Below are 23,784 nucleotides of genomic sequence, written 5' to 3' on the forward strand. Positions count from 1 at the left end.
CAATCTTTCCATCCCATAAGATACTCATTCTATGGGAGACTTAAGAGATTGCATTACCTAAAGAAAACCTGACAGTTCTCTCTCATCAGCTGCATATTTAAGGATCACTTTTTTTTTGAAAGCAGACAGAGGGAAATGGGCATGCCAAGGACTCTCACCACTGCAACTGAACTCCAGACGTATGTGTCTGGCTTTACATATGAACCTTGACCATAAGGCCTTGCAAAAAACTGCCCTTCCCCGCTGAGCCATCTCTCCGGCCCCTAAGGATCACTTTAATTCTCTGCCCCAGCTCCATAGTCTGAGACTATCAACAGTCAATCAAGCAGCGACCTTTCAGCTATAACTGTTGCATACCTTTTTTGACCCCCTCTGAATACTACAGTTCTTGCAGGACACATTTTTACTATCCCAATGGTCAGCAGCTCCACATGTGAGACAGAGGTCAGGGTCACATTCTCGGACAGCCAGGTAGCACGGGCACTGCTTGGTGTTGCACTGTGCTTTGCATCGACATCCAGGAAAGCGGTTTTGACCTTCAGAAATAAGTTTGTCCCCATCAACACCATCACTCACAATCATCATATGCCCCCCTCCAAAAAAAGCCTTGCATAAAGGAATACAGTCAGTATTTTGCCAAGCAGCTCACAACCTTTACCTTACTACCCCACTGCATAGATGAAAAAATAAAGGAAGCGCAAACACAAGGCTTTGGAAATGAGAAGAATCAGGACTGGAGAGATGGCTTAGCGGTTAAGCGCTTGCCTGTGAAGCCTTAGGACTCCGGTTCGAGGCTCGGTTTCCCCAGGTCCCACGTTAGCCAGATGCACAAGGAGGCGCAAGCATCTGGAGTACGTTTGCAGAGGCTGGAAGCCCTGACGTGCCCATTCTCTCTCTCTCCCTCTATCTGTCTTTCTCTCTGTGTCTGTTGCTCTCAAATAAATAAATAAATAAAAATTTAAAAAATAAAAAAAAAAGAATCACCACTGAGTTTTCTTTTCCATTTCATGTTTGTTAAGCGAATTGAAAGTTCTATAATTTATAAAACAGGTGAAGACAAGGCTGGAGTGAGTAGTAACCGGTCCTATATCATTCTAATAGCCCAGACTTCTAACCCCACCTTAGTAGCCAAACTTTGTGCACAGCTTCTGCAGACAACTATAAAACTCTGCTGCCTTTATGCCATTGTCCTCCATTCTGAAGACCAAAACCCTTCTAGCTCAACTTCTGATGCCCCAAAAGATTTGAGTGGCAAACTACTATGATTCAGTTTAAGAGATAAAAGAAGAAAAATAAGGAGAAAAATCAAGTCCTTTAGCATAATTTGGTTAACTTGTACACACGCACACACATTCATGTTGCCCAACAGACCAACTAAACACTAGCAGGTAAGACTCGATGAATACTTGTAGAATGGATTTCCTAAAGCAAGCAATAAGAGAGTGCTCCCATGTTCGCATGTTTTGGGTTAAATGTCTATTTTAAGCTGCTGGCCAAAGGCCTATTCAGTTCTCATGCAATTGCATCAAAGCAACAAATACTTACACTCTGAACTACATTGACAAAACTTTTCACAAAAATTTTGTGCTATCACACAAGGGCACGAACTGTCACAAGGCTGCCGTGGATGGTCACAGGGTTGATAGTTGTAAACATGGTTAGAGGAGCCGTCTGAGTAAAGACAACAGCAGGCAGCCAATGAATCCAGGGAGATGGGAAATGATCATCACAATTAACAAGAGAACATTCTTCCCCACTACCTCTGGAGCTTCCATTACTGGGTTTCCTTTACTGTACTTACAATAGTAGAGTCCTGCTGACAAAAATGACAAGAATCACCTCCCACCTCACATCTCAGTCCCATCTCCAAAGTGGTTCTCATCAACTCACTCCATCCAATCAGCTTTCCTTTCAGAGAACACTGCCTGGAGAGTCACCAGACAGCTTTCACTTAAATTGGTTTGATGTACAGAAGTCAGTTCAGTCAGAGTAACCTAAACTCCAATCCAGTTACTATTCTAGAACAAAGAAGACATTTTTACGTGACAAATGACATTAAATGGAAAGATGCTAACCCTTTTTCAGCTGTATCTTTCTGCAGTGTGCAGCCCACAACCTGCAAAAAAAAAAAACAAAGAAAATTAAACAAATTTCTGTGTGAAAGTAGCAGTACAGTCAGCTACAAAGCCAACCAAAAGCTGGTTAGGTGAATCTATTTGTGTGACTGACATAATGGGGCTGTAACTAAAACCAAGAGTCATATGCTGCCCAGCTGAGAGAGACTAGCAACAGCCTGCTCACTGAGGTTGCTGTGCCATGGCCAGAGGCCTAGCAAGAATGGACTTCCTACTGTGCGTGCCTACATCACCAGGTCAAGACAAAGGAGCAGGAAGGCCTGTGGCCCCAGGTGTGCACCACTGACTTATCCTGATATTCTGATCTCGAGTACAAGGACAGATACTTTCTCTAAGTTGAAGCATCCAGTTAAACTACAGTTCAACCAAAACTTCAAAAACATCTACTAATGCATGAATTCCTGTTCCTGTGAGAAAAGTGCCAAATATCTTAGTTCTTATTTATTAACAGAAATGTAAGAAAGTATAATGAGTCTGTACACAATTTTTTTCATTCCCCAGGTAGGGTCTCACTTTAGCCCAGGCTGACCTGGAATTAACTATGCAGTCTCAGGGTGGCCTCAAACTCACAGAGACCCCCCCTACCTCTGCCTCCCGAATGCTGGGATTAAAGGTGTGTGCCACCATACCCAGCTGTATACAATTTTTAAACCTGATCTAATTATGATTAATAACAACTTATTATCTATTATCATCTATTAGTAACAGCTGATTATCTGTTGCCCATCCAACCATGTTTCTCATTCTAAACAAAGTGGGTTGGGACAGCAGCCCAATCATGACTTTCCTGGCTCTAAACTCATAGATTGTCTCTATATTTGTCACTCGTTCACAATAAGCTTTGTGAAAGGCACCATCACACTGGCACGGAAGGGGTGGATGATGCCACACAGAAATGACACACACCAAGATGACTCAGTCTCCTAGAATAAAAACACTTGCTTCTACATACTGGCCCGGAGCACAAGACAGTCACGCTTTAGGGCATTTTATAACAAACAAGGAATTGCATAGCTTGTAATACAAAAGCTAACATTTTTCTTAACCAAAATAAAGTATGGAATCCAAAAAATTTTTAATAATTAATATGTCAAATTTTCTGCAGATGCTACATTTTTATAGAGACTAGACAATTTCCAGTAGAAACAAGATTCTACAGACCTACATTTGATGGCAGATTAAAGTCTTTTATCTTCTAGCAGTTCATGTGAAAGCCAACTCCTGCCTTTCGGAAAAGCCACCAGTAGCTTCTGGAAGCTCAGGGGCAAACTCACCGGTGTTTCCTCTTCTTCTTTCTTGGAGGTGTATCCACGTCTTCAGCCGGAGCAGGTGCAATGATACTGGACTCTTTGACTCTAAATTCGTACACCTGAGAGGCACAACAGGGGGCATAAGTCAGTGTGACTCAAGGGAGGCATTCCATGTTTATGCACACTGGGGAAATGGTTTCGCCTTCCCTGTGACAGTGCTGGGTGCTTGGGGTGCAGTAGAAACCACTGCTCTTCCATCGTGTTATGAGCGGCTCTAATGACCAAAAGTACTAGTTCCACATTTAGATTCTAGATTCTAATTAGGGTTTTTATTTTTTTGGTTTTGAAGTAGGATCTCACTCTAGCTCAGGCTGACCTGGAATTCACTATGTTGTCTCAGGGTGGCCTCGAACTCTCAGCAATCCTCCTGCCTCTGCCTCCTGAGTGCTGGGATTAAAGACATACGCCACCACGCCCGGCTTCTAACTAGTTTTTGAAACCCACCATGCCCAGCTTTAAATCTAAGGGGGAGATGCTATAACGTAATGGAAGATAATGTTCATTTAGTTCCCACTTGCTTAATAGTCCAACACCTCCCCATGCTCACTTGGACACTGAGCATACATACTCTTGACAATGTGAAGCTCTTACACAGTGCTTCCATCAGCTATGCTTACCTGTCTGCAGGTCTTGGTCCCAATTAACCTAGCAATGGCACAGAAGTTATCATAGTAAGTGCCAATGAGGACTCTGAACATGGAGGCTTCGGCCCCACTCCACTCCACGTTCTCTGGAGGCTCCGTATTTGGTTTCATCTTGACTGGTGTTTGACAACGAGAATTTGCTTCTACAAAAGCAGGTGTTAGCATTGGTCAAGAAGTGAGAAAGGAAAATTCAGGGCATGCTTTAGAAAACATATGAAAGTTAGCCATATTTTAAAGAATTCCTTCCCCTACCCCATCTCCACACACAAACAATGAGCTTGGGCTGCCTTTAGTACAGCCTTCTAAAATGACCACCAACAAACACATCTTATTATTCATGGTGTGATCTAGACTTGGAAGGACAACTAAAACTCAGTAAAATGTTAACTCATTAGCAGTTCCACTTTTCTCTCTAACCAAACCTACTCATAGGTCATCAAGAATATTAAAACCATTTCATGCCGGGCATGGGCTCACACCTTTAATCCCAGCATTTGGGAGGCCAAGGTAGGAGGATCGCAGTGAGTTCAAGGCCACCCTGAGACTACATAGTGAATTCCAGGCCAGCCTGGGCTAGAGTGAGACCCTACCTCTGGGGGAAAAAAAAACAAAAAACAAAAAAACTCATGATGCCCTGCTGGGAAGAGATGGAAAAAGGATATAAAAAGTGAGAATAAACTGGACCAAACCTTCTAGTAACCCAGACAGGCTAAGAATCACATGGCTGGTATAGTGGGGAGTCAGCAGAAACAATTCAGCTACCCATCTTTGAGAAAGTTCTCTGACTTGGATTGTTCATTATATCTAAGAGTATAGGAAGAAAGCCAACACCCCAGAAAGTTCTGTCTATTACACATCCTTACTCCTTACAACTGACCCTTACAGAGCAACAAGAAAGCCTTACCGGAAGAGCTGGAAGTTTCATCTTTCTTCTCTTCTTCTTCTTTATCATTGTTCTCTCCGCCAGTTTCCATCCCTGCTTCTCTGTCACTGTCTGTATCCTTTGACTCCAGCACATTGATGGTGGGGGTGCTGGGTCGGCTGCTGTTATTTGGAAGCCGCCCTCTTCTGCGGCCCCCAGGACGCTTGGGTGGTGTCTTGACCCGCTCTGCAGTGAGGGCAGCTGCAAATTCCTTTGCCCCCTCCTACAAAATGAAAATGTAGTCATTAGGGCAAAGTTCTAAAACTCATTTTGGTGGAAAAGAATAAAGTCATCACACAAGGCAAGTTGGTCAAAAAATTCTATCACTATTCATTAATCACTTCTCAATCTCATTTTTTATCGCTTTTGATGTTTAGAAGGCTTCAGAAACATAAAAAAGCATTCAATATTTTGCTAGAGTAATACACAAACAGACAAGATAGTTTGTACAGTGAATTTGTAAAGCATATTAAGTGATTAAGTTAAACACAGTAAATTAAAATATAAAACATTAACCTTTACATACTAAGGTATTCTCTGTATAAGTATACAGTCTATTTGAGAATCTTTACCTATAGAATCACATACCTAATGTGTGTTCAGTCAGACATTCATCTTTCAAATCTTAAGATAATGCATACCTCTTTAAAGGTATAAGAATACAAAATATATAAGCATGCATGTATTTGTCACTTCCTGTCTTTCTATTAAAACATCTTTCCACAGGAAGACATGAAATGAGCTTAGAAATAAGACTGTAAGAGTTACATTTGCATTCTCAAGTATAATAATCTGTTCTGAGAAAGTATAAAACAATGGTAAGAGCATGGTTTGTAAGAGAACACAGAAACATTTTAGATGAGCCAAATGAAGTTCTGTCTTATAAAGAATATTATAAATAGTGTTCAGGAATTCCTCTTTTCTTTTTTTTTCTTTCTTTTTCTTTTTGTTTTGTTTTTTTGTTTTTTGTTTTTTTTAGTGGAAACAGAAGAGGAAAGTTTGAGAGCAGCCAACAGTTTTATACTTCATTCTATAAAATCCAAATTGCTTAAAAATAGGATACCTTCTGCAGGTGTCATTCACTGAATCTTCTGTCCAAAATCCAACAGGCAATATATACCCGTTTAGATCCTAGGTAGGAGGGGCTTGGTTCAAAGAGGGGAAATGGTAAAAAAATAAGATAGTACCCGTAAAAAAAACAACTTTCCTACCTCTTATTTTCCTAACCCCTTACCTTTTCTCCATCACTTAAAAAAAAAAAAAAAAAAAAAAAAAAAAAAACCTGTGAGATCTACAATATAGCTCAAACTACAGAAGGTCTAACACTAACAGAAGGACAAGGCCATGAGAAAGGCTTGGGAACTTCTGCATATGACTATAGAGTTTCTGGTGTGTCTACATGGGCTATCTATGCCTCACACCCTCATAAACTTTGTAGAGGGTCCTTGATCCCAAAGACCTTGACATGTTGCTGAAGAGATAACACAGATAGGCAAAAGATAAACAAGTTCAATGAAGTACTACAGTACAGTAACTATGAAAGAAAACACAGGTGAGAATTCTGCCTGTCACATGGCCAGTATGAGTACAGACAATGTTAGTGCTGGCTTTATTACCTCCACCAAAGTTCATAATTAAGATTTCTTGGAAATTCTCTGGAATATAACAAAGTAGTAAAATCCTACCAAATGCTGATAACACTGTGGTCCACAGGGTTTGTTGTCCAGAGCAGTTTCTGTGTTCTTCCGCTTGTATGTATTGGGGGTTGCATGGAAGGCTGCAAAATAAATTAAATGCAAAGTATCTGAATATGGCTAGAAAAGACTTGCTTTTTTCATTTCCCCAGATTCACTCAGAAGATTAATTAATGGATTATAATCTTTCAAATATACATTTTAAGTTATGTTATATATACAACTTCCCTAAAGCTCTTATGAACAAGGTATTCACTCCTCCTCCAACCCCCAAGTAAGGTAAAAACAAAAAAACTCTGATTTACTATTTTCTCCCTTAAAGTTTTAATGATGAGCATAAAACTAGAAACATACATAATATAACTTTTAGTATCTCCAACGGCCAACTCCAAAAAGAAACTGGACTTCTTATTCTTATCAAAAGTCTCCTGATAGATACAATTATTTTTTGAGAGTTGTTTGTTGTGTGACATAGGGACTTGAATTTGCAGACATCCTCTGCCAAAGCCTCTTGTGTACTGGGATGATACATAGATGTAGGCCACCATATCCAGCTCTGACTCTACAATTTCTTGATTTCTAAGGAAAGGTATTGACAGTCAATGTGCGTGCGTGTGTGCATGTGATTTTTCAAGGTAGGGTTTCACTCTGGTCCAGGCTGATCTGGAATTCACTACATAGTCTCAGGGTTGCCTGACTCATGAAGATCCTCCTACCTCTGCCTCCTGAGTGCTGGGATTAAAGGCGTGTGCCACCACGCCCAGCTTTTTTTTTTTTTTTTTTTTTGAAAGTCGAGCAAAAACTTGTAAGAGAAGGCAGTGCTCCTGTAAGAGGATGGGCCTGAGTGGTTACCTTGACAATCAATTTTTTAAATGTGGAGAATATGATACACGTGCCACGCTCATTTATAAAGCTAATGAGGCCAGCTCCAGTGCACTAGCCTTCAAGTCCTCTGCATCATGGGCAGTTCAAGAACCTTGTGTAAGCCAGTGCCTCTACATGGAAACACAGCATAAGATAAACAAAAGAGCTGTCAGTTACACAGCACATACAGATGCACACAAGTATGCTGCCTGTCAGTTACACAGCACATACAGATGCACATAAGTGTGCTGTATCTATCATGCCAAAACAGGAACAAAGCAAGCTACAAGGAAAAACTAGTTCATAGTAAAGGTACTTTACTAAATTAAAACAGAGCCGGGCACGGTGGCTCCCACCTTTAATCCCAGCACTTGGGAGGCAGAGGTAGGAGGATTGCCATGAATTTGAGGCCACCCTGAGTTTACATAGTGATTTCCAGGTCAGTCTGGGCTAGAGTGGACCCTACCTCAAAAACAAAAACAAAAACAGGGCTGGAGAGATGGTTTGCGATTAATGTGCTTGCCTGCAAAGCCAAAAGACCCAGGTTCAGTTCCCCAGGACCCACAGAAGCCAAATACACAAGATGGAGCATGCATCTAGAGTTTGTAGTGTCTGGAGGCCCTGGCACACTCATATTCTCTCTCTCAAATAAATAAATAAATAAGAATAACATTAAAGCCGGGTGTGGTGGCACACGCCTTTAATCCCAGCACTCAGGAGGCAGAGGTAGGAGGATCACAATAAGTTCAAGGCCACCCTGAGCTAGAGTGAGACCTTACCTCAAAAAACAAAAACAAACAAACAAACATAAAAGTAACATTAAAAATATAAAAACATGTTTTTAATTTCACATTGAAGTTAGGTAAAACTATAAAGAGAATCTATGGCTGTATTTCTCTTGGAATTTTAAAACTCAATTCTCTAGGAAAACTGCTTGTTAAAAAGAATGTCTTCACGGTAACACGCTTGCCTATGAAGCCTAAGGACCCCAGTTCGAGGCTCAACTCCCCAGGACCCACGTTAGCCAGATGCGTCTGGAGTTCATTTGCAGTGGCTGGAAGCCCTGGCACGCCCATTCTTTCTATCTGCCTCTTTCTCTGGCTATTGTTGTCAAATAAATAAATAAAAATTTAAAAAAAAAAGATATATCTAAAAAAATATTTAAAAAATAAAAAGAATGTCCTGTCAGGTGTGGTGGTGTACACCTTTAATCCCGCACTCAGGAGGCAGAGATAGGAGGATCACTGTGAGTTCAAGGCCACCTGAGACTACAATAGAGAATTCCAGGTCAGCCTGTGACCCTACCTCAGAAAACAAAGAAAAGAATGTCCTTTTCCAGAAACACATTGACAGTTTTAAGTCTAAACCAGAAGATTGAACACAATCCTTCCAAATTCAAAATAAGTTATAAAAATAATCCAGTCAAATCAGTAGCTGACTCTGGCTCCTCTAACACAGGGGTCAAACTATAAAATGAAATTAAAATTCCCTAGTTAGAAAAATGATTAACTAGGCAAGTTGGTACAAATATATAATCCAAGCACTTAAAAGGTACAGAGAGGAAAATCAGAAGTACATGGTCATCTTTGCATATATGTTGAACCCTATCTCAAAAATGCATATACTGAAACAGAAATTAGGGCTGGGGAGATGGCTTAGCTGTACAGGACCCAGGTCTGATTCCCCAGTACCTTACATAAGACAAATGCACAAGGTGGCTGCATCTAGAGTTCATTTGCAGAGGCCAAAGGCCCTGGTGAGCCCATTCTTTTTTTTTTTTTTTTCTTTTTCTGTTTTAACTTATTTATTTGAGAGACAGAAATAGGGATAATGGGTTCACTAGGGCCTCTGGCTGCTGCAAATGAACTCCAGTTGCTTGCGCCACCTTGTGCATCTGGCTTACATAGGTACTGACTGGGGAATCAGACCTGTGTCCTTTGGCTTCACAGGCAAGCACTTTAACTGCTAAGCCATCCGTCCATTTTTCTCTCTCTCTCAAAAAAATAAAGTTAAAAGTCTCTTTAAAACAGAAATCAAAGCTAGACACTTTTTTGTGGTGTTGAGGATAAAACCCAGAGCCTTGTGTATACTAAGGAAGACCTCTACCATTGAGCTCCATCTCCAGCCCTTAGTTTGTTGAGACAGGCTCCCTGTACATAGTCAGGCTGGCCTTGAATTCATGATCCTCCTGCCTCTGCTACTATGCTAAATTATTGGCATTTGCCACCAAGGCTGGCTTACATTATTTTTGACACAAATTGCAGCTGTCTTCTATCTTTTAGTATAGCATTAATTTAAGAGCTCCAGAAAAACGGCAAAAATACTCGTAATAGTAAATCTTTGAATCTTGCAATACTTTCACATGAGTGGTACCTCAAACACAGAACTGTAGGGTCAGAGACTCCATAGCTAGTGCAAACTTTAGCCATCACCAACTTCCAACAGCAACTTTAAAATTAGAAAGGAGCAACAAAAAGGACATTTTGTCTAAGTGCGCTTCGGCTCTCACTGCTCTTCACGACAGGAGCAGCCCTCCAATCTTGGGGATCACTACCAGCACATGCACTACCTCTTAGCCCTGTAAGCATGTGATCAAGATAAATGAGTAGAGACAACACAAAGACGTTAGCTCTATTTACCAATAGGCTGACCTGTAATGCACCCTGTTACCCAGACTGGCCTTAAGAACTCCGTGATCCTCCTACCTCAGTCTAGCTAGCGCTGGGATGAAAGGGGTGCACCACCGCCCAGCAATACCACGTTTTACTTAAGGACAGATAAGACTCATACTTCAACCAAAGGTTAGTAAACAGAACTGACATTTTCATACTGTCTATGGGCATTTGTTTTTTTGTTTTTATTTACTTGAGAGTGATAGAGAGAGAAACAGGCAGACAGCTAGAAAATGGGCACGCCAGGGCCTCTAGCCACTGCAAAGGACCTCCAGATGCGAGTTGTCCCTTGTGCATCTGACTAATGTGGGTCCTGGGGAATTGAACCTCGAACCAGGGTCCTTAGGCTTGACAGGCAAGTGCTTAATTGCTAAGCCATCTCTCTAGACCAAGGGCATTTATTTTTATCACAGGCTTAAGTAAGAGGTAACTCATTTCACAAAGTAATGTGGGCTACTTAGTAAAGGGGAAAGCAACTTTACATAGGGCCAAAGGCTCCTAAATGTCTAACCATACAATAGATGTTTGCACTAAAATATAATACAGAAAGGGCTAACTTATATTAAGCAAACTAGGAAAATACTAATGAGGTACGAAACACATTTTCAAAACATATGCTTTAAAGTAGTTTTTTTTTTTTTTTTTTAAGTAGTTGATGTTCTGTACAATGAATTTGACTAAACTCCAAGGCTGGTGATGTGACTCAATGGTAGCATGTGCAACGCCCTGGTTCACTTCCCAGTACTATGAGAGGGAATGGACAGAAAAGCAGCCCAGATGCCCACTGGAGGGAATTTGAATGATTTTTAGGTTGGCATGGTGGTACATGTCTGCAATACCAGCACTTCACTTTGGAAGCAGAAGCAATGAGTTCAAGGCCATCCTAAGTTATATGAGACCCTATCTTTAAAAAAAGGGGGGGGGGTTAAAGAAAAAAAAGGGGGGGTATTAGCACGGGATTTTTTTATATATATCATGGAAGTTGTAAATAAAAAAATTTGAAGAAAAAAAGTCAGGCATAGTGGTGCACACGCCTTCAATCCCAGCCCTTGGGAGGCAAAGGTAGGAGGATCACTATGGGTTTGAGGCCAGCCTGATAACTACATAGTGAATTCCAGGTCAGCCTGGGCTAGAGACCTTACCTCAAAGGGGGGGAGGGGCTAAGAGATGGCTTAGTGGTTAAGGCGCTTGTCTGCAAATCCAGGTTTGACTCCCCAGGACCCATGTAAGCCAGATGCACAAAGGCACATGTATCTGGAGTTCGTTTGCAGTAGCTGGAGGCCCTGGCTCACCCATTCTCTCTCTCTCTCTCTCCCTGCCTATTTCTCTCTCTCAAATAAATAAAAATAAATTATTAAAAAAAGAAAACCTAATATATTGTATGTATTTAAATTTCATTAAGAATATTGTTGCTTAGCCTGGCAAGGTGGCTCATGTCTTTAATCCCAGCATTTGGGAGGCTGAGGTAAAAGAATCCCTGAGTTTGAGGCCAGCTGGGCTAGAGAAAGACCTTGCTTCACCCCCACAAAGAATATCTTATGGTTGTTTATACTGAAATACAGGTTTTAAAGAAGCAAGCTGCCCATACTTAACACATTAGGGATAGAGAGATGGCTTAGCAGTTAAAGTGCTTGTCTGCAAAGCCAAAGGATCCCAGTTCAATTCTCCAGGACCCATGTAAGCCAGATGCACAAGGCATGCATCTAGAGTTCATTTGCAGTGGCTGGAGGTCCTTGCATACCCATTCTCTCTCCCTCTCTCTCTCTTTCCCTCTTTTTCTCTCTCAAATAAATAAATAAAACATTTAAAAAAAGATTTAGCACATTAACTAGCACTAGGTAAGAAATTGTTTACATAAACATCTTTTAGCCAATTTGTTACTCAAGAAAATGTCTATCAATATCAGAAATATAGCTATGGGCTACCAGCTCCTTCATGATAGTTTTGCTATAAAACTACCACTTAGCCTTTGTAGAAAAGTTACTCATCTGCATTCCAAGTTAGTGGGAAACAATAGTGCAAACTAAAGGGGTGCTAGACTTCAGAGCAATCCTCAAACAACAAAGTAAAAATAACAGCGCTAGGATGCTAACGTAGTTTCAATCTTTACTACATGAGTCAATGGCACATTCAAACTGCAAGAGAGAACAACACTTTAAAACATAATTCCACAACAAAGATAGAAAACGAAAACGTACAATAATTGCACTTACGATGTAGGAAGCAGTCATACTTAAAACATCGCCGACAGAACAGCGTATGAAATGAATGCAAGCTTTGCTCCCTCTGAACAGACTTAGCATTTGGTCCATCTATGTTGGGGGTACATTCAGGAGGAAGTGCACCTGGGAGCTGCTGCTCTGTCAGCTCTTTATATCTGACATTAGCAAAAATAAAAATAAAAAACTAATCAGAAACAAAAATTAATTTTTTGAAAATAAAGTTTCTTATAGGCATTTTTTCCAATGTTTATCTCACCTAAAACACAAAGAAAAAAAATCTAACATATAACAAACTTTACTCACATCAAGAGCTAACTATATCATGTCTGGCATATCAAGAATCAAACTCATTGGTACAATTCAGGTATATTATGGAAGAAATATGTATTAGTTTCAATTAAACATCAACAGCTCTTGAAATTTCTACCAGTTTCCAGAAAATTTTTCCTACAATATGCTACTATGAATTCTAGATTATGTCTATGAAGATAGACATGTATTTATTCTATCTACAATAAATGTTTTATAGTACAGAGTAGCACAAATGATATATATGGCTTAAAGTGCTGTGAGAACACTGTAGACAAATGAAGGGACTGACTCATTAGCCCCAGCAGTACCCCCTGTAATAGATAAAGATGACCAATTACATGCCCCACGTGGCAAGACCACCTCAAATACACAAAATTTACTTACTTTTCTTTTAGCTCTTCTGCTGTACCCTTATCTGGAAACATAGAGGAAATGGCTTCAAAAATTTTATCAGAAGGAAATTTCCGAGGTGGGCGACTTTCTTTATCTAAATGGGGAGTTGTGAAGAGGGTGGGGAAAGAGAATGGAAGCAAGTGAGAATGGAAGCAAGTGTCAATCTATCATTTACTCCGTACAAGAGGATTTCAACAAAGAAAACTGTCAACTTTGTGTTTCTCTTTGTTGGGGGTATTTCTGGGAAAGGGTCTCACTATATATATATCCCTGGCTGGCCTCAAACTTGCACCAATCCGATAGACTCTGCCTCCCAAGTGTTGGGAATCACAAGCAAGCACCATCACAGCTGACTTGGTTTGTTGGTCCATCTGTCTGTTGGTTTGTTTGTGACCTTTTTGAGACAAGGTCTTGTGTGGTCCAGGCTGGCCTCAAACTTGCTCTGTATCTGAAGATGATGTGGAGGTCCCAATCCTCCAGTCTCCAATCTCCTAGGTTCTGGCATTACAAGTATATGCCACCATGCCCACCTGTTACATTTACATCACTTATAGAAGTCTGTGCTATACTTGAAGGTCAAACAACACTCATGGACTAGGGAGATGGCTCAGTCAGTAAAGCACATACCCCACAAGCATGAGGACCTGAGTTCAGATCCCAGCACCCATGTAAAGGTCATGCATGATGGCATGCACCTAAAATCCCAGCACTAGACAGGTGGAGGCAGGAGGCTCCCCAGGGACATACTAGGCATAAAGTGGCATAGCAGGCATACCTAGTCAAATGGGCAAGCTCTGGGTTCAATTGACAGACCCTGTCTCAATAAACAAGGCAGAAAGCCATCAAGGAAAACTTCCAACTATGACTTCTAAATACATGTGCACACATATCACACATAAACACAGGCTTGTACACCACACATCCACGTACATAGCCCCCTCAAAAAAAATGTAGAATTTAAATATGCAGTTTTAAGAGCAGAGGAGAACAGAACCCCCAGGTCTTAATTCTTTGCTTCTACTTAGCTTTGTGACAGAGCTAATCTCTTAGCCATTTAGGTCTATTTCCTCATTGGTAGTAACATGAAGGAACTAACCTGAATGATCACTAAGGTGCCTTTTTGTTTTTGTTTTTATTTGGAAACAGATGCTCAAGTAAGGCATGGGATGTTACAGATAACATTTTTTTTTTCGAGGTAGGGTCTCACTCTAGCCCAGGCTGACCTGGAATTCACTATGGACTATCAGGGTGGCCTCAAACTCACGGCTATCCTACTACCTCTACCTCCCGAGTGCTGGGATTAAAGGAGTGCGCCACCACGCCCAGCTACAGATAGCATTTTAATAATGACTATACTACTATGGATGTGTTATTTAACACAGAAAAGAGTAAGGAACTACTTGTGCTGTTTTCTTCAAAGAATGATGTGAGACATACCATCCTGACTATCCTCTAGATCTTTCTGTTTCTCTTCTCTTTCATCAGGGTCATCTCCATCATCGTCATCATCATCATCATTGTATTGACCAAGAGCATTCACCAACTCCACAAATATTTCATCGTTTATAAATCCACATTCTGAAAGCCAAATACCAGAAACACATAAGGAAATTGCAATGACAAAAGTTAATGTGTGCCTTTCTCATATGGAAGAAACCACCATGGCCTCTCAGTTAGCACTAGAACAGGAAGAGGGGCAAACAAGACCATTTTCAGGACTGTCCATAGCTAAGCAACCAGAATTTACTTTCCACGTCCATTGCTTTCTCTCCAGTCATCCCTCATTACAAGTTTTAGCAGCTGCTTACTACAACACTCCTCTAAGGAACTAACAACTGCGGCTTCAGCCTTCTCCCACAGACACAATCACTATAGACCTTGCTTCTCCACTGACAGTGACAATAAGCATTATGGTAAGATCACATCACCCTTTCAGACACTTCAATAGAGGCTCATGGACACAAAAGCCTAAGTACATGATTATGATGACTGGATTTCAAGTGCTATGATAACCTGGACAGAGGGAAGCTTGTAGAGCCCACATGCCACATAAACCGAACCATGGTCCCAATGAAGTTTACTACTTACCTTAAAAGCTATTCACTCAGCTTCTTTAAAACTTAAATTTTATTGCTGTTATAACTTCTCTCATAATCTGCTTGATAATTATCTAGTAAATAAGATCTTCCAATTGAACAAAAAGAAAAACCTTAAAATTTTTAAGCTTTTTAAGTACAGGCTAGTCCTTGATAGTCAAGCATAAAATTTAATTTTACTATTAAAAACTGTTTTTCATATCCCATTCCTAATAAATCAAAGTATCCCTCAATTCCCAGCTCCCTTTTTCAAGAGAATAAGCATATGACTCACCTCTATCTCCATGTACTTTTCCATCATAATTTTTTATTAGTTCTTCAATAAAAGTACCATCCTGGTCTAAAACTTCATCCCCCATATAAGGAATATTATGTAAAACAGTTTCATCTTCCACCTACAAGTTTAAAAAAAAGAGAGAAAAGAAAAATATTTCAAAAAGTATATCCTAACTAGAAAAATATCTTTAAAAATTCAATGTGAGAAGGTCTGCAGCTGTAGCTCAATAGTTAAAACACTTGCCTAGCACGTGCAAGACCATGGTTCAATCTCTACCACCAACAAAAAAGAAAGATGGGGGGTAGGCTAAAAAAATAGCTCAGCAATTAAGAGCACCTGCTATGCAGGCATGAGGGCCTCAGGAGGCCTGAGAGACCAATCAGTCCCCAGGAGCAGCACACACAGCTGGGTGTGTCCAGGCACATCTGTGACCCTAGTCCCACAGGAGAACAGATATCCGAGAATCACCAGAACACTCACAAAGAAACAAGCTCAAAGAATCATTAAGACTCCAGCTCAAAGAAGAGTGGGCAAAAGAGTGACAGCGTAAGACATCCCATCCCACATTCCACTCTGGCCACCAGAGGCGAGCACATGGGGCATCTCAAGGGTACACACACATGCATGTATCACACCACACACACACACACACACACACACACACACACACACACACACAGAGAGAGAAAAATAGAAGACCCTACCTCAAAAAACCCAATAAATAAATAAGTCAATATGAGATTGCTAAGAACAATTTCCTTTTCATGAATATATGTCTTTACCCAGTTCTTTAAAAACATACTTTACTGATTAAAATAGGGGGAAATTTTTTTTAATGTACTGGGTTTTAATGGGCCTTCTACCCTTTGGATACCTCTATAAAAAAATATGCTGGAGAGGCAGGCATGGTGGCACACACTAATCTCAGCACTCGGGCAGCAGAGGTAGAAGATTGCCATGAGTTCAATGCCACCCTGAGACTACATAGTGAATTCCAGGTCAACCTGAGCTACAACGAGAATCTACCTCAAAAACAAAACAAACAAACAAAAAAACACACTTGGCATGGCAGCACACACCTTGATTGCCAGCACTTAGAAGGCTGAGGTAGGAGGATTGCTGTGAGTTTGGGGCCAGCCTGTAGTTACAGCATGAGTTCCAGGTCAGCCTAGACTAGAATAAGACCCTACCTTGAAAATCAACAAGAAGAAAAACTGAAAAATACTGCACATTATGATGAGGTATTGGTTTTAAAATATTACTAGTTCAGATATTAAAATTGGAAGCTTAGATAGCCTTGCTAGCTCAGTTGGTAGAGCCTGAGGTTCTTAAAATGGAAGGTCTATTAGAATTGATGAACTATACAGTTTACTGAAATCAACTATAACTTATATTAATAAAGCAAAGATTTCTAAACAATGGTCTAGCTACTAATATATTAAATATATGGCACACATCATTAATCTCAGAACTTGGGAGCCAAAGGTAGGAAAATTGCTGTGAGTTTAATGCTACCCTGAAACTACATAGTGAATTCTAGATCAGCCTGAGCTAGAGCAAGACCTTACCTTGAAAAAAATTGAATATAATAAAATTCTAGGGATATGAAATAGACTATCAATTCTCCTTTAAAGTTTATGCCAAAAGGATTCATGCTTCTAAAATCAGAGCATACTATAGTAACAGGAAATATTTCAATACTTTTATGACCACAACATCTATCAAAATTGATTGTGCTACTCAAGAAAATAGATGAGTCTACTAAGTTTAGACAACAGGGAAAGAAGAGCTAGCCTTGCAGGTAAGAGCCAATCAAAGAAAAGTTCTAAGAGTGTAGAGTACTTAAGAACACAAAAAACAGAAAGCTGACATTCCTGGAAGGGAGAAAAGTTTCAAAAGAATAAGCCAGGTGTGGATCCTGGTGTGGTAGTGAACACCTTTAATCCCAGCACTCAGGAGGTAGAGGCAGGAGGATCACCATGAGTTCGAGACTACCCTGAGACTACATAGTGGATTCCAGGTTAGCCTAGGCTAGAGTAAAACCCCACCTAGAAAAACCAAGATAAATAAATAAGACAGTAACTAAACATGACTAAACACTTCTTAAACATATATTTAGAGATTAAGTGAGGCAGATTTGTATGAAGAGGCCTTTGAATGGAGTATTTGTTAAAAATTAAAATGTAGGGGCTGGAGAGAGCTTAGCGGTTAAGACACTTGCCTGAGAAGCCTAAGGATATAGGTATGACTCCCCAGAACCCACGTAGTCAGACGCACAAGTTAACACACAGAAGGTGGCACATGCGTCTGGAGTTGGATTTCAGTGGCTAAAGGTTCTCTCCCTCTCACTCTCATTTAAAACAAAAAAATTAAATCTAAATTTAGGACTGAAGAGATGGCGTAGCAGTTAAGGTGCTTGCCTGCAAAGCCAAACCCAGGTCCGATTCCCTAGTATCCATGTAAAGCCAGATGCACAAGGTGGTGCATGCATCCAGAGTTCGTTTGCAACAGTTGGAGGAGGCCCTGGTATGCTTATTCTATCTGTTTCTTTTTCTCAAATAAATGAAAAACTTTTAATTAACATTTAGAAAGCTCATTCTGAGAAATAGGATAGAAAGGCCACTGTAAGTCTCAGATGCTCAGCCTAGGACACACAACCAACAGGGAACAACTGACTGGGGAAGACCATGAAACTCACAGGTAACTGTTGGGGAAATGAAGGAAATATAAAGAGAGATTCAAGTAGATTAAAAAATTTATAACCAGTAGTTTAAACAAAGGGAAAAAAATGATTCAAAAGGAGAGTATGATAAGCAAAATGAAAATCTACACCTTAACATATTCATCTATAAACATTTAAGCATATAAACAAACATACTTAACAGCTACGTTTCATTTCATCATGCATGCACTAATCCTATCTAACCTAAGAGTTCATTTCTTTTCATGTATGCAAAATATTAAATGGTATTTGGCTATTTTGTCTTCCCAATGTTAGCCACCTAACCTATGGTCTACAAAATATATCCTAGCCATAACACAAAGGCTACCTAACTTACTTTGGTCAGTAACAAGAAAAACCCAGGGATGATTCATAAATACCTGACAACTTTAATTAATATTGTGTTTTAAAATTTCAGCCTGTAAAAATGAATCCTCCCTTATGGTCTTGCAATATGATTTCAAACTATTTTTTTAATGATGCACAAATTTATTCAACTTCAGAAGAGTTACTGAAGTTACCTTTAACCTCTGCTGTAAAAAGTGTAAGAGAAAGTTACAACCTATTAAAAATGTCTACTTTTTCAGAAAAACTCTAGCAAGCAATTCTGTAAATCGACTGAAAAATTCCTTCACATTCTATTAACTTTCTCACTTTATCTCTCAAGTGAGTTACAAAACAATGCATTTTTATTTAACAATACAAATCAAAACTACATACTTGGTTCTCTTTGTACAAGGAACTGAACAGTGGCATTTTATTATCAAAGTCAATAAACCATGTTTTATAAATCCTGAGACTATCTCCTAGTGTACTTTATTACCTAGTAGCCTCCTGCCTAAAATGGTTAATTGACAAGCTCTCAATTAACAAAAATGAAGTCAGGCTAACACTACAGAACAATGGCTATCCTTTCCAAGGATAAGAACTATAAGCTTCATTTTTTAAACGTGTTTAACCCTATGGTTTTTGCTTACCACTTTTCCTTTGGAGAATACAGGAAAAGAACATTACAGCAAAGGCTTTCAAAAGAAAAAAAATATATTAATATTTTAAAAATCATTCTAAGCGCTATCATTTTGGTAGTTTTTTCACTTATGTTATCACCATAAGAAAATTATGTTTTCTTACTTAAAGTTATCAAATAAGCAAAAGATGTATTACTTACATACCATAAAATTCTGTTGCAGAGGAGACCACGAATACATTATGGGCACGGAAGCAACTGCATTCAGGGTCTTTAATGGAATGACTTGTGTTGGAAAATCCAAATCACTGGTCACTGAACACTAAAATAGAAAAAAATAAAACCTTCCCTTAAGAGTAAAGGAACAAATTTGCTATGGCCGTTATACTGTAGAGATGCTGCATGTATAAATAATTTTGAATATGAAATTTCTTACCCTAGGACAGAAAAGTTCACGAAACCAAAAAAGATACTCTTTGCTTTTTTTTATTTATAAGGGTAATAAAAATGTTCCAGATTTTTCAAGTTTTCAATAACATCCGTCCTTTTTCATACTTACCAGTAACAATACACATCAAAAAACTTAGTCATACTAACATCAGTAATCTGATCCACAGCTCCACTTCCACCATAAATTTCCTAGTATATGCTTCAATTCCATGACCTCCAACCACACAGAAAAAAAATACACACACACGGCACTTCAATCACAAGACTAAGTACTATATTTATTGTTCTTTGTCTGCTTGGTTGGTTTGTTTTGAGAAAGAATCTCATAATATAACCCAGGCTGGCCTTGAATTTGCAATCCTCCTGCCTCAGCCTCTCTGGTGCTAGCTGCCTAACATTTCTTATTATTTTTATTCCTTTTGCAAAAATTAAGCCAGTGTGGTGGCACATGCCTTTAATCACAGCACTGGGTGAGGAGGGGATCAGAGAGGATGGCTGTGAGTTTGAGGCCACCTTGAGACTACATAGTGAGTTCCAGGTCATCTGGACTAGACTCTACCTAAAAAAACAAGAAGAATGGGAAGAAGGAAGGAGGGAGGGAGGGAAGGAATGAAGAAAGTGTAAAAATTATCATTTGTTCATATTATCAGATAATATAGAAACATAAAGAATAATCTAGTCAGGCATGGTGGCTCACACCTTTAATCCCAGCACTTGGGAGGCAGAGGTAGGAGGATTGCTGTGAGTTTGAGGCCAGCCTGGGATTACACAGTGAATTCCAGGTCAGCCTGGGATACAGAGAAACTGTATCTCTAAATAAATAAACACAATTAAAACAACAACAACAACAACAAAAAGGATGGATATAAAAAGGATTATACTCAGTGAGGTAAACCAGGCCCTCTCTCATAGGTGGATCCTAATTGCAAATGTTCAGACTTGTGTGTGACTTGGAGTAAAAATGGTAGCAGAGGCCAGTAAGCTAGAAAAGGGCTCTAAGGGAGGGAGGGAGAAGGGAGGACTTAAGGGTATAGTACTGTATATATGTAAGTAGATGGACAGACTACTGTGGGTGGAATGGCTTAAGTGAGGTCAGGGGAGAGATGAGTAAAAAGAGTGTGGAAGGAGGATTAATCCAAATTTAGGATATTGTGAATAAGCTACATGATAAACTACTTTTTTGGACAATTGCACACCCAGAAGCCATAGACTTACCAGAAAAATTTCAGTGCCAAGTTGAGTTGTTGGCCAGGGAGATCCCTGATGCCCCCAAAACATTACAAGCTATTGCCAAGGCTCTTGGTTTCCCATCTGGAATAGATGATAAGGCCCTACTACTGAAGACGCCACATGCCTGGGCTACAGGCATGTGAAATCAAATGGGGGCTGAGCTGAAAACCTTCTCCCGGTAGACCAGTAGACAGAAAGCTAGCTGGAAAAAGCTGCACTGCATGCAGCCCTATGAGAGACAGAAGCCATCTGTAGTGAAAACAGTGGACACTGCAAGCCTCAAGTTTGGCTAGCCGGGCCAAATGAGCCAATGGGTGCAATAGTGGCATGTCTGTTATGGGAGAAATCAACTGCTCTCAAATTGGATCAGAGACCTGCCCTGTGGGAGGGAACAAATGCCTGGTATTGAAAACCTAATCAAAAGCCTATGGTCATGAGCATTAGGAGTGTAATGCCTGCTCTTGTCTGGCTAAATGCATATATTATGCCCACCAAACTGAAATGTAAGCACTTTATTTAATATTCATACCCATATATTAATGGTACTCATTGGTTTTTCAAGGTAGGGTCTCACTCTAGCACAGGCTGACCTGCAATTCACTATGAAGTCTCAGGGTGGCTTCAAACTCGCAGCAATCATCCCACCTCGGCCTCCCAACTGCTTAAAAGGATTCAAAGCATGTGCAACCATACCTAGCTTATATTAATGCTACTTTTACTTATACTGGGACAACCCAAAAGGCACCATAGTGCTGAAAAGGCGTGAAGGAGGAATGTTCAGCACTGAAATATCTCTATCACATCTTCCAAGGCTCAGGGTCCATTGCAGAAGAGGTAGCAGAAAGAATTTAAGAGCCAGAGGTAGGGTAGGACTGCTTACGATGCAACCAACCAGACTAAAACTAGCCTTGATATCCATGACCTCACAGTGCCTAGCACTACCTTCACAAGACCCTCAAAACAGGAGAAAAAGATGACGACATCAAAATAAAGAGACTAATGGAGAGAGGGAGGGGATATGATGGAGTATGGATTTGTGAAGGAAAGTGGGGGAATTATGGTTTATTGTCTGTAAGTATGGAAGTTGTCAAGAAAACAAAAAGAATATATTTGAGCTTTAATTACAACAAAATGGGTTCATACCAACTTTGTAGCCCTGTAATCTTGGATAATACTTTAAGCACGTTGTATAAGATGGGTGCTACTTTTGACACGCATTTTTGGAGGTAAGCAAACTAAGGTCAAGAAAGGACAGGTAGCCAGGCGTGGTGGTGTAGCCCTTTCATCCCAGCACTCCCTGAGGTAGGAAGATGGCTATGAGTTTGAACCCAGCCTCGACTAGAGTGAGTCAGCCTGGGCTAGAATAAGACCTTACTTCAAAACAAACAAAAACAGAAGGGAAAGAAAAAGGAAAGGACAGGTAATTTGCCCAAGCTCATCACAAAGTCTGACTGTAGTAAGCTGCGCTTTACCACTACACACACTGCCATGATACCATAGCTCTCACATGTTTCAGTTTATGATAGTATGACTTCAAGGCATACTGTTTCCTCTGTATCAGAGGGGAAAAAAAGCCAATTAAACTATGATATAGCCAGGCGTGGTGACGCATGCCTTTAATCCCAGCACTTGAAAAAGAGGTAGGAGGAGGATCGCCATGAGTACAAGGCCACCTTGAGACTACATAGTGAATTCCAGGTCAGCCTGAGCTACAGTGAAATGCCACCTCAACAAATAAACAAACAAACAAACAAATAAATAAAAGACTATGATACAATGCTTTCTTACCAGGGACTTTAAAAAGTGATTTTGGGGGGGGGGGGGCTGGAGAGATGACTTAGTGGGTTAAGGTATTTGCCTGCAAAGCCAGAGGACACAGGTTCAATTCCCCAGGACCCACATAAGCCAGGTGCACAAGGGGCACATGTGTCTGGAATTCGTTTGCAGTGTCTAGAGGCCCTGACATGTCCATTCTCTGTCTCTCTTCTCTCTCTGCTTGAAAATACATAAAATTTTAAAAATAAGTAAATAAAAAGTGATTTTAAAAATGTTAAAAACTATTGAACTTTTGATTCTATAAAATGTGGTAAAAATTTGTGCCCAAATAACCACAGTACTGTCTCTCCTACTGAGGAATCCAGCTTTTCTTAATGACCACTATTACTAATTATCAGCCTTCTACATAATACCCAGATCTATAATTAAGGAAAATAGAGCCAACAGAACTAAATAAAATAAAATCATTATATAATACACACACACACAAATAAAATCAATGTTCAATTTTTATTTGTGATGTCTTTAAAGTAGCAGGACTTAGACTGGCGGATTCAGAGTAGAATTCTTTGTCGGAAAGGCTACTGTGGGCCTTTTCTTTTGGTTGTTTGAGGTGGGATCTCACTCTAGTTCAGGCTGACCAAGAATTCACTATGTAGTCTCAGGGTGGCCTCAAACTCACGGCGAACCTCCTGCCTCTGCCTCCTGAGTGTTGGAATTAAAGGCGTGCATCACCACACCCGGCTTAGGAAGGAAAAGTTTAAGGACAGATTAGTTTCAAAGAACTATGACAGTGATGAATCTATTAATTTGCTTCAAAAAGGCAAAGATAAAGACTAAATATCCTATAGTTCAAGCAAATAAGGTATGAATAGCTTACTTATATTACAGAAGTTTTTCTTTTTTCTGCTACTTGACCTCATAGACAAGCCCTCATTCTCCCACATTCAATTACATTTAATTCTAGCACTTAGGAGGTAGGAGGATTGCTATGAGTTCAAAGCCAGCTTGGAACTACACAGTGAATTCCAGGTCTGCCTGGGCTAGAGTGAGACCCTACCTTGCAGGGGCAAGCAATGAAGGAAAAGTATCTTACAG

At 40.0% G+C, this 23,784-nt stretch overlaps 1 protein-coding gene across 7 annotated transcripts in view; it reads right to left on the bottom strand.

The window, feature by feature from the left end:
• Ezh2 (enhancer of zeste 2 polycomb repressive complex 2 subunit) overlaps nt 1-23,784 on the bottom strand; it is a 58,210-nt gene that overhangs the window by 5,787 nt on the left and 28,639 nt on the right. For 2 of the 7 annotated variants that reach the window (XM_045160832.1, XM_045160834.1), the window contains 12 exons: nt 19,436-19,552; nt 15,539-15,659; nt 14,606-14,746; nt 13,160-13,262; nt 12,440-12,618; nt 6,697-6,788; nt 4,994-5,234; nt 4,063-4,232; nt 3,410-3,504; nt 2,076-2,116; nt 1,546-1,671; nt 358-536 (listed from right to left, as the gene is read on the bottom strand). In XM_045160832.1, coding sequence (XP_045016767.1) covers nt 358-536; nt 1,546-1,671; nt 2,076-2,116; nt 3,410-3,504; nt 4,063-4,232; nt 4,994-5,234; nt 6,697-6,788; nt 12,440-12,618; nt 13,160-13,262; nt 14,606-14,746; nt 15,539-15,659; nt 19,436-19,552 — 1,605 coding nt within the window. Of the gene's footprint in view, nt 1-357; nt 537-1,545; nt 1,672-2,075; nt 2,117-3,409; nt 3,505-4,062; nt 4,233-4,993; nt 5,235-6,696; nt 6,789-12,439; nt 12,619-13,159; nt 13,263-14,605; nt 14,747-15,538; nt 15,660-19,240; nt 19,286-19,435; nt 19,555-23,784 lie in introns of those variants that run through there. The other 5 variants (XM_045160835.1, XM_045160833.1, XM_045160838.1 and 2 more) reach the window with 4 other exon arrangements.

Source organism: Jaculus jaculus, chromosome 10 (assembly GCF_020740685.1).
Source record: "Jaculus jaculus isolate mJacJac1 chromosome 10, mJacJac1.mat.Y.cur, whole genome shotgun sequence".
Classification (NCBI taxonomy): Eukaryota; Metazoa; Chordata; class Mammalia; order Rodentia; family Dipodidae; genus Jaculus; species Jaculus jaculus.